The sequence below is a fragment of the Ixodes scapularis genome, unplaced genomic scaffold (genome assembly GCF_016920785.2).
Source record: "Ixodes scapularis isolate PalLabHiFi unplaced genomic scaffold, ASM1692078v2 PGA_scaffold6__148_contigs__length_123643588, whole genome shotgun sequence".
Lineage (NCBI taxonomy): Eukaryota > Metazoa > Arthropoda > Arachnida > Ixodida > Ixodidae > Ixodes > Ixodes scapularis.
In genome coordinates, this window is record NW_024609881.1 from 117058230 (window position 1) to 117075352 (window position 17123).

The 17123-nt window shown below is 47.9% G+C and overlaps 1 protein-coding gene across 1 annotated transcript in view; it reads left to right on the forward strand.

Moving 5' to 3' along the window:
* The first annotated feature begins 1357 nt into the window (after positions 1 to 1357).
* LOC8033433 (unconventional myosin-VIIa) overlaps positions 1358 to 17123 on the forward strand; it is a 63595-nt gene continuing 47829 nt past the window's right edge. Inside the window, exons 1-4 of the mRNA XM_040502090.1 lie at positions 1358 to 1569; positions 12182 to 12342; positions 13567 to 13736; positions 15723 to 15897. Coding sequence (XP_040358024.1) covers positions 1422 to 1569; positions 12182 to 12342; positions 13567 to 13736; positions 15723 to 15897 — 654 coding nt within the window. The 5' untranslated portion in view covers positions 1358 to 1421. The remainder of the gene's footprint in view (positions 1570 to 12181; positions 12343 to 13566; positions 13737 to 15722; positions 15898 to 17123) is intronic.

A 17123-nucleotide genomic window follows, 5' to 3' on the forward strand; every position in this document is an offset into this window, starting at 1 on the left:
TATGATTTCTTTATCACAAAGTGTAGTGCTTATTGGAAAATGGTCTGTTGAAGCTCTGCAGTTTATCTGACGCTGGCTCCTTTCTGGCCTTTATTATAAACTGATATTAGCGGGGAGGAACAAGCATCAAACGAGGAAGGGGAGAGCCAATTTTCTTTATACACTCTTGTCTGAGTAAAGTGTAACTCCCTCGTTTCTAAGAGTGCTGTCTTCCCTCCACCCTGCGCAGATGCGTCGTCGTCCAACGAGGCGGTGCACCTGCAGCAGCGACTCAAGAGCCTGAGCACCGAACTGGTGACGCTGCGCAACCGCCTCCACGTTAGCGAGGCCGGACATGCGCAGCCTCCCGTGCAGCAGGGCTCGCACAATCAGCAGCAACCGCAGCAGCAGCAACAACAACAACCCCAGTCCAGGACTCATGGGTAGGCTCTGACTCTTGAAAGGCGTCCCAGAAGGATGCCTTCCAGAAGATTCCAGGAGGAAGGCATCCAGAAGAAGTTCCTTATAAATGTCTTCCTTCCTGATGCCTTCCTCCTGGAAGCTTTACCCCGAAAAACCTTCCTCTTTTTCTTAGAGGCCTTGCCTCTTAAAGCCTTACTGCTGAAGACCTTGCTCCTGGAGGCCTTCCTAGGAGCTCGACAAGCATTCGGGTAGTGGCCCGTGTGTATTTTTTTATTATTATTATCATTCTAACTCTAGCTTTACTAGAAAAGCAGCGTTGTTCCCGTTACCAGGTCCTCGCTCGAGAATCAACGCGTTACTGTGATTCATTACCGTCCACCAAATATAAGAACTACCATTACCGTTACTTCCAAAACCTAACGAACGTTCCCTTTACGTTACTTTAGAATTTATAAATGGCAACGATAAGCCGGGAATACGAACTTCTACAACGACCAGACTTTAGAGAGCAATTTCATGTTTACAATGGTTTCCTTTTAACCAGATTTGGAAATTGTATTATATATCTTTAATTATGATTGATTCGACTTCGCTTTCCCACTGAAGCATTTCGAAATGATGCCGCGAAAAAGGAAATGTTTTATCATTCCGCAGCTGTTTACAGAAATCGGATTAACTTCTATTAAGCTAAGATAAACTAATTAGAAGTAAGAAATAACTATTAACGTAGTATTGTAGACGCTACCGTAAAACAGTGACGAAATGCTTTACTCGTTAGTCATTTCAAAAATAAAATGAGTGCATCGGGGCGTTACTGAAAAACACCACGTTAGCTGTAACGTCGTTCTTTCTAACGCGTTACTTCCAGCACAGCTAAACTAAACACCTATCATCATCGGCATCCTTATCGGCGCGTACCGTTCCGACGGGGTCCCCTTCGTGTTTCCAGCGGACACGGGCATTCCGGCGTGGTGTCCGGCACTGGCGCGCCCTGTCCTGGAGCCCCTGGAGCCACGGTCATGGGCTCTCAGGACCAGGGGCTCCCCCAGTCCGACCAGCCCCAGCAGCAGGGCCTGGCACCGGGGTCGGCGCCCTGCCACAACAGCCAGGGCGGCAACGAGGCCAAGCACGCCCTCCAGGGGAACGTCAACGCCGCGTACACCCATGGTACGAGCATCTTCTATACTCTCTAGTTCACCCACCACCTCCTAAACAGGTGTACAGACCTAAGCACAACTCCTACGGAGGTTTTACGTTCCATGTTTTTTTCTTTATTCTTACAAAACGGAACTTACTTTGAACATTTTGAACGTACATAATTTGACTTTTTTTGTTGTTGTCGCTCTGGTTGCAGTATTTATTTTTTTACGTTTACATCAAATACAGTACAAGCTAGTAAACGCGGTGACCAGATAATCGTCGCGTCCACAAGCGTCATCGCTTGGCATGGCGTGTCCGGAACAGAAATCTACCGCCTCTGCGTCATTTTTATTCGTGCAGGGTTTCTCGTATTTGGCCCTGCAAAATGATTTAGTTATTGAGACGCTCGACCGCCAAAAGCGCCTCTGGTGTGGCACCTGGGAACTTCTTCCAATCAAGCGATCTATCGAATAATCGTTGAGGACGGTATACAGCTGCAGTGTTCATTCTACAAGTCCCGAAAAGCTGCATCTGCCACATTTTCTTGAACCATCTGAGACTGGGTGGAGTGCGTTGTGAATAGGTGGATCTCTCTCGCTACACGTGTTAGCCGGAAAGCTTCGTGCAAGTTCCTAACAGTATTTTGCGGAGGCTAATGCAGTACCACTGACCGGGAATCTTTAACGCGCCTCAAGTAATCGCACGGTCAAGACGCACGGCAGCCTATGATTTATTTCTCACACTGGGGCACGTGCTCTCTCTCTCTCCGCCTATAATAAGAATGACGGTTCAGGCACCTCTCCAAACACATATAGCACTTTGCGCTTGCACACTCTTCGAGGGCTTAACTAATTTCGTACTTACTTTGACCGTGTACAGTTGCTGCCATAACATCCGCGCTGCATCTCGTAAAAAATAAATAAAAATAATTGGCCGAGCAAAAAGTTAAGAAGCGTTGACGGTCCGTAAACTTGGCTGACAGTGAGTCGTCATCTTGGAGGTCAGGGAGAAGTGAAGGTCTCGCCGCTGCGTGGACACACGCCATGTTGGAAGAAGACGGGAATGATTGAATAACGGCTACGTTTGCGCGGCATCTGAACCTTGACCGTGCCGTGCGTGGCGACGACTACCAATGCAGCGAAGGGGAGCTGGTGTAGGCTTTTGGCCTCTGCATGGAGGGTAATTAATGGCCTATTAAAGCGACGGTGAAGGAAGGCCCCCAAGAGGTTAGCGCCAGACCGTCCTCCGGGTGAAGAGACAAGAGGCACGAGTACGAGGAAGAAACGAGTGTTGGTGGTATGCTCCCTGCTGGCAACCTTGTAAACTGGCAGCTTCAGATCGTACGAAAATTAGGGATAGGCACTTCATCGATTAACATACCGATTAATCAATTAAAGCTGGAATCGCGATTACTCTTGCTAACCGGTTGATCAGTTAATTTCGACTAACAATAAAAAAATAAAAAAAATAACGTTTTTCCTCCGCAGTCGTGGACGAGTACACTTGTATGAAGGCAAACCTTAGGCGAAATTTTCACCTAGAGTAAACTGCAAAGGCCAAATTTGTTACTCCAAACAAGTGGAGGACTTCAATGCCGAGCGAGTGTCAGTTTAGCGCAGCATATAATGTTGTGAACAATCGAGGGAGTTCGCTATTGCCGAAGAATATCGAGGAACCTCTTTGCTTCTGCGGCTCAAGTCAAAATTTGCGAATGTGATGTTCGAGTTCGAGGTTGATGTAAAAAAACAAAAATCAGAACTCAAAAGATTTAGTTATTTTTGGCTCACAGACCCGTCTTGCGTAACAAATGAACCCAGACAATCCGTTACAATTGGGTAACGAATTGCCCCATCGTAAGGAATTAATTTAAAGAAATTATTCGTTGCGGTTACAGATACCTTAAAAAAAAGGTAGCGAAGTTACCCTTCTATTTACCGCAACGAAATGTAACTCATTACAGTTACAGTTACTTTTAAGAAGTATCGGCGTTGCGGTTTAGTTGGACGTCACTGAAGGAATAAGGGACGGATACGACGACGCGTTTATTCTTTCGGTTGCGTGTAATTCCACCAACGCGTTCACTTTCTAAACTGTTTAGTTACTTTTCTCTAACACACAAATATCAAGATGGGTCACTGCGTCGTTTCACGGCTGATACGTCCAAAAAGGGATTGCCATGAAACAATAAAAAAACGGCAGCAAATATAGAGCGATCTACATGTAGGCCTTCAGTCACAAAGACCAAGCGCGCATGCGCAAAGGCATATATAGGTCTTTCGTTTCCCATTCACGGGTGACCCTATAGCTGCGTCGCGACTCGTGAGAAATCACATATTTCCAAGTGGACGCAGGACGAACATCATGACTCTCGAAATGTCGGAACACATCCTTTGGAAAGTGTAAGGAATGGCTAGATTTTACTCATTTACTCCTACAGTATACAAGTTACATTTTGCAAAAAATGACGCGTTAGAGTCATCAAAGTCACTGCTAACATGTTTGGGCGCTGGATGGAAGGAAGGGTCTTGAGTTCGTCATGTCCAAGTGTAGACATGTCCCAGGAAATGGCAGTTTAGTTGCGTACTGGCCAACAAAAACGGCGGAGTAACTTTCCGCTTTATAGCGTAGGAATAATCATGGGTCAAATTTGAATGTAATAACGATCAATCCTGGAGCGCTAAGGGTATCTATCACCCAGTGGCGTGTCATATGCTCTGGGAGCGAGAAAAATGCGCTGTAACTGTGAACAGCCACGCCTTGCCAGACTATTACTAGGCGTCACGATCTTTAAGGTATGATTATTCTGACAAAAGGACCCAGCTCTATTTTATATAGTATATTCCGACAATCATCCATTGACTGGATCGTTTCAGACTCACTGAGCGACCCAGGGTATCTCTTTTTCGAAAAGTGCCTTTGTTCTTTCGGAGCTTGTCTCACTAGATGCAAACAAAAAGTAGCCCTTGAGGAGTTTTCTTGTTTGAGATCTCCTGGCAAAGGCCGCGAGCTGTAAGACCTTGTTGTTTAGATTGCCTGGCTTAGAAATTCCATGGCAAAGAAGATGTGACAGCACTTGATTAGGTTTTCAACGACGCGCAGTTTCTATCAAAATCTAGCGGATACATTTCCCCGCTAAATTTAGCCGGAAGATTGTGACGTCACGTCACCTGGTACTGCGACCTCGCATAATGCTACGACGTTACGTGCACCAAAACCTAACGTGATCTCCGTGGCTTCCCCCCTAAATTTAGCGGGTAAAGCGGCGCCGATCTACCCGCGTCTTGTGATCTCAGGTCACGTGGTACCGTGACGTCGTGTCACCTTAGACTGTGACGTCACGTAATGTCATGATGTCACGTGTCCGACTGACGTCACATAACGCCGTAACGTCACGTCGTGTGACACCATTATTTTCCCGCTACATTTAGCGGGAAAATTGACGTCATGTCACCTGACGTCATGGTATATCACATGACACCACGAGTTGAATCTTTGACGTCAATTTCCCCGCTAAACTCAGCGGGGGGAAACAGACCTCCCCTGACACTGTGTGTCACGTTACGCGGTCAGAACGACGTTAGCAGCAAAGGCGCGCGGGCGGTTCACATTTAAGACCAGCGGAGCTGTACAATGGAAAGTAATGGCCGGCCGCAAGTCGGCAAGCCAGAGTGGAAAGGCTGCCGCCATCTATGAGCGACGGCGGCAACCATATGCGCGGCTTGCCGCCGTCGCTCATAGATGGCGGTAGGTGTCCAGAGTTCGGTGTCTTCATTTCTTTGCGGGGGACACGCTCCTGGGGAAACTAGCCCTCAACAGCTCCGCTTTAAAAAGGCCCCTACATTGTTTTCGTGTGGCTTCTTATCCGGCGCACGTTGTAGTCGAAGAAACGCGGTAGACGCGCTCTTTTCCGCAGCAGCTTTTTGTCCGGGTAACGTCGGGCCGTATAGGAACAAAGAGCCCAAGAAACGTGCCTCAAATCTGGCCAAAGAATAAATGGCCGAGGCATGAGCGCGCGCGCGTGCACACTCGATGCACACGTTCGAGATCTCTCTTTTTTTTAATGTTTTTTGTACCTATATTTTACTTATCTCTCACTTCTTTTTCTTTTTTCTTGTAACTGTTCCTTTTATTCGCGTGGGCGCCGACTCCTCCCAGAACACGACGTCGAAGCAAAAAGGCGGTTTCACTTTCTAAACTGCAGAAAAAAAAAAACGACAAAAGAAGAAAAGAAGATTGACGCGCAGGAAAGAGCTTATGAAGAAAAGAGCCTTGAGCACTCATTCTCACGTCTCGCACTTTCTCGCCGCGTACAGACAAGAGTGCGTTGGTCACGGTGCACGCGCCTAAAACGTTGTTTCGTGCCTCGGCAGATGGCGCCGTCGGCAGTCTCTCTAAGGCCCGCGCATGCGCAGATTGGTGAACTTAACCCATCAACCCCGTCGCCCCCCTTCCCCTTTCCTTTTTTTTTTCTTTTCTTTTTTTCTCTCATAGCACATACATAACCGGCACTCATATAATTTACTCATGCCTTCTGGCAGACACCTTTGTCTTCTGTCTTACTTTTTTAATGTTTTTCTTTTTTGTTTACGTCTGCTAAGACGGTCTAGCCTTTTCTCCACGTGTTTCACACATTTGTTTTCTTTTGATGTATCTGAATTAAAAACAAAGAGCTTGAAATTATATCCACATGAACACGAAATACCAGACTTTGTTTTTGGTTTTTGAGAAGAAACTAACCACTGGACGCGGTGTTTATCCAGTGACACAGACTCATAGCAATCAACAAAAATATTTCACTGTCAGCTTTACCCAAATGATTAAATGAGAGCAGTCAATGGGAATGCAGTACCACAGTCTTGAGCCAAGAAGTGTTTTTAAGCAATTGTCTGGTAGCAACCAAGCAAAATGAAATTTCGAAAGCTTTGTCTAATTATGTTTTACAAGAGCTTCAACCTATGGTAGTCGCTAGCAGCCAATGACAGTTATGCGCTAGCAACGAATGTAGTTCATTGACAAAGGCTTGAATCAAATAAATTAGGAATTCATTTATTGGGAAGTATAAAATAGCAACGAATAAGAATTGTGACAAAGTCCCTAACCAATGCACTTTTTAGGGGCTTCAACCGTATTATCTGGTAGGAACTAGTGAAAAGAGGACAAAAAACTTAAACCAATCAACTTCCGGCTTTAACAAATCACAGTTTTAACATGGTAGAAATCGAAAACTCATTGCAAGCAAGGCCTTCATTGATTAAACATTTATAAGGGCTTATACCAAGCACAAATATTTGCAAGAAATTTATTCAGCGGGAGTGTTTGATCAGATTCCCGAACCGATATATGACACGCAATTAGTTGATTCTCAACTATCAATATTCAACATAGGCTTCTTAACCCCGACAATAGACTATTTCCATAAATTTGTCGCCGCGCGCGTTGAATTCTGGCAACCAGGGGGCTCAGGAGTGGAGCGCGTTTGGATTTTGCATCCCACTGATTCCCAGAATGCATCATGTGGCACATAGGCACCGATGAGGCGCTTCGTGTTTTGAAGTACGTCTATTTATTGAACGCCATAAGTTTTAAAATATGTCAAACTTTGTTTAATAGAAAGTTTGCTTAATGAAAAATTCTTGGGAATTGGAAAATTATAAATATTTGTCTTTTTCTTTTCTTTACCGAGACTTAATTTAATTAGCAAGTTAGAACGCTTCCTTCGACACGGACTTCAACAAAATAACTTCTATCGGCTCAATGATTATATTACGTATCATCATAATAGGCCACACCCTGAAGTTTTTAAGCTGGCGATGGCCAGCATACCTGTGGTCTGCAGGATCTTTCTCTCCACGTGGTCCCAGCTCGCACTAGGCCACCCGACCCCCCGTTTCACATAGTGTTCCAATATAGACCATATCCTTGCATGACCGTGTTTCCTGGTCTTCTTCCAAAGGGTCTCTTTTTTTATTATTATTAACAATTCTAGTTGGCCAACCGCAGAAAAGTTTGGCAACCCTGCAATCAAACAAAATGTCCGGCTTTTTTTTTTTGCGAAGCTTTTAATTTGATTCTAGGAAACCGCTCATGCCATTTTGTGTTGGGCCACGCTGAAGCTCCGTGTTCCTTAATTTATCAGCGACTGCAGTGTCGGATTCGTTGTGTACGGTTGGAGTTCGTTTTTCATCATGACGCATTGTCTGCTGTCCAACATGGTTCGTGGCATGACAAGGGATGACTGTCGGGACCTAGCAAATGCGCCTCTCAATAATAAAAAAAATTTACGCACAAAAAAAGAAACATGACCGTACCAGCGAGGTGCACGCTAAATCGTTGCAGTGGACTGTAGTCCATCGCTTTTCGAGCAATATAAAGATTACACAAATAACTGAAGGAAAAAAAATACCACCTAGGACAAAGATGATAGTTCTTTACTCTTGGAGGCATCCAAAAGAGTTCCAGGCATAAAAAAAAGGTGCATTCTTTTTGAAAGCAAAATCTGGATCCTTGGAATTCAACTATATTTTTCCAGAGCCTCGGAAATGCCCGCCAAGCCAGCCCAAAGTGGCACGCACTTCTTTTCAGGGGTTTCTCAAGAAGTCACGAGCACGGCTGTCCTGTGGTCTTTCCCCCCTTTAATCTCGTCGACGTCTTAATGGTGGTCAGTCGAGGAGTACCGCACGGCGTCAAAATCTCGCTCGCCGTCGCAGGCTCCTGAGGATCATTTGCAGCTGCTGCAGGATGCATCAGAGGCGCGCGCGAGCGTGCCCCAAGTCTTATGCCGTGACCATAAGGTGCGCCTGTTGTTGTTGCGTAGATATCACGCTGCCGGGTGTGCAGTATAAGGTTCCGGAAATGGCATCCCCTTCTCTTGCGGAACAAGAATGCGACTGCTAAGCTTAGATTTATATGTTATACGGATGCAAGAAGAAATTGACTTTGACCCGAAGTGGCCGCTTCGGTATACGTGTCCCTCCCTGAGCAAACCTTCCGCCGTAAACCGAGCCGAAACAAAGTCGGCGCCTACACCTAGACAGTTCAAACTTTCCCCGAATGTACATTGAGCAGGTCAGACCTACCGTGCGAAATTTAGAGGCGTATATAGTTCTCTTCTTGTAAGAAATGATAGAGCAAAAAAACTTGCCAAAAGTCAAAAGCAATTAGCGCGGTCGCTAACTCGGTCTTCCACGAACGCGCCCACCCTTGAAAAGATTTTTTTTCTACTCTTCTTCTTTTATAAAAAAAAGAAGCTGTCTTGAAATTTCACATGGTAAGACTGACCTCCTCGGTGTACATTCGGTGAAGGTTTGAACTTTCTATGCGCAGGCGACCATTTTTCCGGCCTATTTTTACGGCGGAAGATCAGGTTGAGACACACTGTATACTTATATAGGGTCACTGACAGCCTACGAAAGGCGGGGTGTGGAACGTTCGGAACGTCATTCTTGTCCAGCTCGCTTGCACCTTTGCATTATCATCATAACCTTAAAATGCAGGTCGTTCATCCTTGTTGGTATTAGACCGATGGCAGCTGATAAAACCCGCTTGCTCTACTGACGTCTAACCCCTGGTTAGCTCAGTTGGTAGAGCGCTCCACTGGAAATGGCGAAGTCCCTGGTTCGATACCAGGACCAGACGGATTTTGTCGGTCGCGTACCAGTCACCTAGCGGTTTTTGGAGATTTGTGTTTGTCCTCTGTCCCTCTCGTTCCCCTTCTCCGGGGATTAATTTCGTCTGTCTTAGTACCGCCCGGCAGCCAATGAGAGTGCAGCATTGGGGCGATAAGCACGTCAAACAGCCAATCACGAAGCGAGAAGCGCGAACATTATTAGCCGCACCCTACGTTTCCCACGGTAAGCCGATAAAGTCGGCAGATATGTTTCTCTCCCGACTTCATTAATAAAAGTAAAGTACTTTTTTTTCAATGCAGTAACAGAAATTTGGTGCGTCTCCTTTTCCTGCACATGCGCATGGAGGTGCCAATCTCCGCAATTTACCGCGAGGTCGCACGGCGATTGACCGGGCCGAAAGTATGTTTATACTTGGCCTCAGCTGAAAAGCCGACAACCAGTCCCGAGATTCTGCAAGGCAGAAAATCCTCCTCACCATGGGAAAGGAGGAAACAGGCAACAGTGTACAGGGTACGAGGGTGGAGAGGAGGAAGCGTGGGGAAAAGTGGAAAGCGCCAACTGGTCGTCGGTCTTTAAGTCGAGACGCTGCCGACGCAACGAAGTGATGGCACAAACCAAGCAGCGTCAAAAATGACAGTCACACCAGGATTCTCGTTTGCTTGTTTATGAATGACACAACGATGATAGAACACCTAAATAAAACACGAGGAACACAGGAACACCGTGATGACGCACATTTCGACACTGTTGACTGGTCCACTCCAGTATTGTACGCGTTACCGAAAAAAAAAGTAACCGGTTACAATTACAAGTACTTTATTGAAAGTATGTAACTGATTACATGTAATCAATTACTGCGTCGCAAAAGTAATTGAAATATTACTAGAAAGTTATTTATTACCGAGTCACGTCGCTTCTTTCACTTTTTAATACGAAATCAAAAATGCATACATACGACTTATGCTCCAAGTGGTTAGATTTCTTTTCTTTTTTAATTATTCGCACCTTGTTAAGCTTTAACAGCTGTTGTCGTTGTAAGTTCTCGTCAGCCATCTTCCCACGTTTCCTGGTGAAGATAGTCTACAGCGACGCTGAAGACCCTCTCGATGGATGCGCTCGAAGGAAGAGTGGTGTTGTAGAGCACAAACACTTTGCGTATACCGGTTCGTGGTTGCGCGGTGCTTCGACGGACGCTTCCGAGTCTAGACGAGATAAGTGCGGAACCCAGTCGTCTACGCCGCGGCAAACTCGGATTGTGACAACCCGTACACAGGAAAGGAGACACTCTCGACAGCTCGACAGTCAAAACGTCGCTGAGCGCGTTGACATTTTAATCCTTCTGGTATATTGGTTTCTTTTTTTCTTTTTTTTTTAATTGTTTAGGGGACAAAAAGTGTCCGATGTTTGTGCAACTTAGACGACTGACGTACGGGAAGATCTGGCGATTTTTTTACGTGAAAAGACTCGACTCGATCATTTTAGCTCTTTCGGAAACATATAATTGCTTACTTGTAACAGAAAAATATACTTGAATTAACAGCGAACGTTACCGAAAAAAAAAAGTAATTGGAGCGTTAAAAAGTTACAATAAAATGTAATTTATTACAAGTACTGAGTTGTAACTCTTTACGTACAAGTCTGGTCTCATCCGCTCGTAGTGTCTTTTGCGTCTAGACAAAGGCCGACGACCAGACACGAGGCAACGGTGGTCAGGGTAGAAGGGGGAAAGGAGGAAGCGGAGGAAAAGTGGAAAGCGCGAACTGCGGTCGTCGGTCTTTAACCTGCAAATAGTAAGAGAAAATAATAGAGGTGCGGCAAAACGAGGATGGGTGACGGTTATACGCTTATATCCTGACTGTCTTCTACTGGCGTGGCGGCGGCAAAACAACGTTTTTGCCCATACTGGAAGTGACGACATTCAAGATGGCGACGCCCTTGTGAAAAAGCTGTATAGGCATAACAAAAGCAGTCTGCGTAGGGGCTCTGGGCACGATGATACGTCACGCTCGTTTACCATAGCTCAGACTGTTCTCTTTTTTTTTTTAATTTAGACATATCTTTGGTCTAGTCATTCGCCGAGTTAGCCCCTGTATAGACGTTTGCAAGTGTGGCCTCGGGGCGCCGCCATCTCACTGGTGGCGTGAATAGGTCGTCTTGTAGTCAAGCGTTGCTGAGGCGTACCCTCGGCCTCAGCAATGCTTTACATCAGACGATGTAATCCACACCAGCAGCAAGATGGCCGCGTCCAGAGGCCGTACTTGAAAACGTCTATAGATTGCAGTGATTCGCTCTCACAAGTGCTTTGCTGCAAAGTAAAGGCTCCGGATTTCCTTTCTTACTTTGTGATTCTTGCCTGCTCAGGACAGAGACAACCAATGGCGACGAAACACTAGAATGATCCCAACGGACGACAACGGGCAGAATGCGAATAGATCCGAACAATGTATGTGAGGAGGGGCATTAAAAGAGCGAAACGACGCGCTCATTGTCGCACATCTCTTTTCTTTTTTTTTTTTTTTGCTCACTTTGTATTCTGAACTTTGTCCTTCGGTGAGAGGAATTCTTCTATCGTTTGCCATGAGTGGTTGTCTCCGTTCTCTACGGGAAAAAGTACACTTTCCGTTGGGGGCAATCGAGCAGAACCAAAAGTGCACCGTCATGGGCGCTCGTCGTCTTTCTGGATTTGCCATCACCGGCTAGACCAATCATGCGCAGAAAAAAAAAATAAAGAGCGGGATCGCGGCGATTCATTCTGCGAACTTTTGGCGCTGTTGTATTAGGGACTCTCAGCAAACCGTTAGCGTGTTCCGCGTACCGCACTACTGGATCCTTCTGGAGTGATACCGTTACTGCGGGGCGCGCACTTAAAAAGTTTGCTTCAAAGGCTTTAGTAGTGCGGTACGCGGAATACGGTTACGGTTTGCTAAAAGTCCCCAATGGCTTCATCGGACCGTAGCGTACCGGATGTGGTACACCACGATCGCTGAACTGGACGCCGGGTGTCCCTACAGACGGCGTGAAGGTCTCCAAGGCCGGAGGCACTGGCGGGGTCCACTTCCTGAAGGCGACGGCGTGCACCGAGGTCCGGGACCTCATCCACCTTCCCGGGCCACTCACCGAGGACGCCGTGCTCAGGACACTCCACGCCAGGTTCTTCAGCAGGGAGTACTTCGTGAGTACTTGCACTCCTCCACTCGACACTTTCCCCCTGGGGAGGTTTGCACGTTTACACCTTCTTTCAGCTTAAAAAGGCACCAAGGACGGAGACGCTGGAGTCCTACTTTGGGACCATCTGTCTTCCTTCTACCACTTCTTCCGGAGTATACTATATGCACTCCTAGAGGCCCCATGAGTATATGCTGCACCGCGATCCGTGACCACGATGTATTCAAGACAATAGAGAGTTTCGTAGATCGTTTTCGCCGTCCCGCAACGCCCTCCGCAACCCGCTACGATACATGGAACTCTACAGTCAAGGCTATCGGCGCGCAGGCGCAGTAGCAACTTCTTCGTTACGGAGGGCTTAACGGAGGGGGAAACGCGGTCTACGAAAAACTCCTAGTAATCGTTGGTTTTCTAGTCAGTTCCGTAACAAAGGGCAATCGGTATCATGTGCCAATAGTCATGCGGTCATAATGGAAAAACGAGTTAACGCCGTTTTAACACTAACGCTGCATGATCATTAAGGCGCGTTGCCGTAGAGCCTTCTCATCGCTGATTGAAGAAATATCAATCATTGGTGTTTTGAGTGTACCGTGGTGCAGTATACGTTCAGAAAAATTTGAGAGTATAAGGTTGTTTTTTTCTCGCATCTTCTCATCATCTTGTAACGTAGAAAGATCTGAGAAGCGGGACATTAGCCCTGTTCTCTATTTTCTCTGCCTCTTATTTTTTTTTATGTTACATTAGAGAAACTCAATAAAGCAGAGAAGATATTGAGCAAAAATAAATTATCTTCTGCCCGAGTTGGAGCACAATTCCTGCCCTCCAGCCGACTGATGGCCTCTCAAATATTTGCTGGGGTTCAATCTCAGGACCATATCCAAGACTCGCCCTACAAACTCCACCTCTTCTTGAGCCTTCTATTTTATCTGAATTTGCTAGAGGTATTTGAGGATTTCATCCGAAGGCGCACGATTTGCAGCATCATCTCGCTCTTGTCTCTTTCATGATCGTTTTTTATGACTTTTCTCACCGCTATGTCTTTGTTTCCCCTCTCCCTTTAAACTCTGAGCAGTCGGTTAGGACCAAGGACAAATCTCCTTTCGTTCATCGACACCAGTCCGTTAACCCCTAGAGAGAGCAAAAAAGTGCATCCATGTTTCCGCCTGTTTGCACCTTGCTTCCTATGAGAAGGTCCTCACTCGACACCCCTCGGTGACTCTCCCCTGCGCAGACGAACGTGGGGCCCGTGCTGGTGTCCGTCAACGCGTACCAAGACGTGGGCAACCCGCTGACGCTGCGCAGCGCCCACGCATCGGCCCGCTGCCCGCAGCTCCTTCAGGTGGTGCAGGAGGCCGCTCGACAGCAGGCCGAGACCGGATACCCGCAGGCCATCATACTCAGGTGGCTGGACCGCTATCTCTTTTCGGAAGGGGGCTACAACAACGTGTCCTGGATACAAAGGCCGTAGTGACACATTTTCCACGTCACCTAAAGAAGGCCAAGGCCTTCTTTAGGTGACGAGCGCAGCGTCTGCGTTCGGCTGCAACTCACGTTCAGTCAACGAGGACACGAATCCTAACCGAGCGCCGACGCCGTGTCCATACTCCCGTCGCACACGGCCTTCCTACCTAGAAGCTGTTCACTTCGTTTCACTTTAAAGGGCATTACACCACTTTCTGCGAGTATCTATATTTATGGTCTATCAATCTACGGGCTCTAACGTCCTAAAAGGGACATTGCATTTGTGCGAGGCCGATTTCTCTATTCAACCCGGTTTAAAAAATCCATTACCTCGAAACTATCGCAGACACCAGAGTTCGCCGTCGAACGAGGAAAAGCCCTTCTCCTCGTCCGACGGTGCCGTCTGGTGTACGCGATAGTTTCGAGGTAATCGATCTTTGATGCCGATTCTAATAGAGGACTTGACCACGCCTGAAGGTAATGCTGTTGTTTTCTTATGATGCTTCGAGCCTATAGACAGAGTTATGGTAATAAATAGATAACCGCAGAAAGTGGTTCAGTGCCCCCGTTAGACTGCAACCGAAGCAGCAATCGCGATGATGCCAATTAAACAGCACCAAAAGCGCGTCCCCACGCTATGCTCGTCGCCTTCGTGCGCTTGCTATCATCGAGTAAACCAATCACGCGGAGTGAATGTTACCGAAGATGGGGAAACTTCCTCGGTCAGTGATTATAACTCTTCGCGTGGGAAGTCAGCACAATAACCGAGGCCACGGCCGCGCTGCCTACTTGGCCAGCTGCGCGCGCGGCAATATTCGAGTGTTCCGCAATGTGGCTCGACGGGTTGGGCATATTGAAAGGAGTGTTATGGGCGAAGTCTCTCTTCCGTCGCGCGAAGATCGAACGCTTTATCGGCGATTGCCCGGCCGTATTGTTATAGGCAGTGCTCGGACAGCGCGAACACGCCCGTCTTCCGCGGACGTGCGAAATACGAGTTTATCAGAAGCCAGGTCACTTCACTGGGTCTCGCATTTAGACTAACCATAACGCAACTTTGGGACTGCAGGCAAGTGAAGGACGACTCACACACGCGAAAAGTCTGGAAAGAAAGGTTATCTGCAATGTCGGGATTGTGCAACGTCTTATCTTCCCCGGCTCATTTGCCCCCTGACTTTCTGTTCATTAGCTTAGCCATTGGACGAGGGCGATGCTCGGCAAACACGTGGCCCCTAATGTATTGTCGTGTCGGACGTCCGGCAAGGGCATCCATTGGACGAGGGCGATGCTCAGCAAACCCTTGGCGCCCAATGTATTGTCGTGTCGGACGTCTGACAAGGGCATCCATTGGCCAGGAGAAGGCCCGGCATTTCCTTGGTCATTTCTCGGCCCATGGAGGACGGCCTTCTCTTGATTGGAAGGCCATTGCAGGCGTAGGCCAACCACATTGACCAGGCATCGGAAAGTGAAGAACAGTTCAGGCATGGAAATATGGCTAATATATGTGCTTTCTGTGCTACGTGAAGGCACGCTCACACATTTGCAACCTAGTAGGACCGACTGAGACAAGACCGGCTTTTAATCCTCCTGCGACGGCTTAGGACCGGATGCAAGCGTGTGAACGGGCCTTAAGCCTGAATGCGGTTCTGACGTTGCAAAATATATCATATTATCGATTCAGCCGAGAAAGGGTAACAGGTGAACCCTGTCGTTCGCTGAGCTTCGCCCGTAGACGGCACTGGTTGGCTCTCCGAGTGCAGTGCAGGGAAGAAGGCCCGTGGGCATCTTTTTAAGGGTACAGGGTGCAACGACTCCGAGACAACAAAAGAAACAGGCGCAGAGAGCGTGCTTTATCGGTCTCAGCTGCTGGATCGCGTACATCCTCGGCGGGATGCTGAAACGGCGGCGTTGCCTGCTTTGTCTCTGCAGCGGCGAGAACGGCAGCGGCAAGACGTACGCGTCGATGCTGCTGCTGCGGCAGCTGTTCGACGTGGCCGGCGGGGGCTCCGAGACGGACGCCTTCAAGCACCTGGCGGCCGCCTTCACCGTGCTCCGCTCCCTGGGCAGCGCCAAGACGGCCGCCAACGCCCAATCTAGTCGCATCGTGAGTCCCTTTCGTTCACTCACTCCCCTCCATCCATCCACACGTCGAGTCAGAAAGAGGCCGCCGTGACGTCGCCAGCCGGCCGCCGTCATGTCACCAGTAAGTCCCTGTGACGTTACCAGCAGGCCGCCATCAAGTCACCAGTAAGTCCCTGTGACGTCACCAGCAGGCCACGGAAGCCTGCCGGTTACGTCTTTCTGACGTCAGCGCCTAGTCTCTCTGACATCACCGGTAGACTGTAGTGACGTCACCAATAACCCACAGGGACGTGCAGTCCTCGGCGTTGTCACCGTGCCCACGATAGTTAAGAAAACCGGATGCAATCAAGAGGTGTCTGCGCTTGCCTGGTTTGGAGCCATTTATATTGGGGGAGAGTTCGCCAGTCTTCTCAAGATACTGGCAGTGTATATATATCACAACTGTTGGTCTGGCACCGGGGAAATGGTTCCCGCCATCTTGTGTTTTTGACGCGTAACCAACAACGATAGTCTCTCGATAAGATAACTCGCCGCGTTATCGCGAATCGGCATGTTCTCACTGACAGATCAGGAAACGCGAGACGTCGTCGAACATGTCATTATCTCTCCGCAGCCAATGAGATTGCGTGCGTTTGTCGATAAGGGCACCGAAGAACCAATCAGAAGGCAGGAAGCGTACTAGAAGTTCCGCCCACTCCGGCCTGGTTTTTGTCGCAAAGGCCGTTATTTTGTAACCGGTGATTTTTCTTTGATTTTTTTATTAGATATCTCTTTTGGAAGTTTGTCAAAGTCTAAGGTGATCTTTGTTCATGACACTGGCTACGTTTACATGAATTCGATCGTAGCTCATCGAATCGAGCGGGGACTGATCATATCTATCTCTTCTTTCTCTTTTAACCAATCAAAATGGTCCAATCTCGATTCGGTGCACTACGGTCGTCGCATCGACGTAAACGTAGCCACTGTCTGTAAACGAGCTCGTTTTTCTACTCCTCGTGCGCACAACTCCGCTCTTTCCGAAAGCCGAGCCCTCTGTGCATGCGTCCATTCGACAACCGGCTACCCGCGACCGCCAGAAATACGAGCCGCGAAACGGTATACAATGTTCCTTCCCGCTGCGTGAACATCCGTCGAGCAAATCCGACCATTGCAAGCAAGCCGAGGCAAGTGGACGAGTAGCCCCAGATAGGTGGGCAGCAACGCCGCTTCCGACCCTGCGGGGCCAAGAGGGCGGGGACGGAACTACTG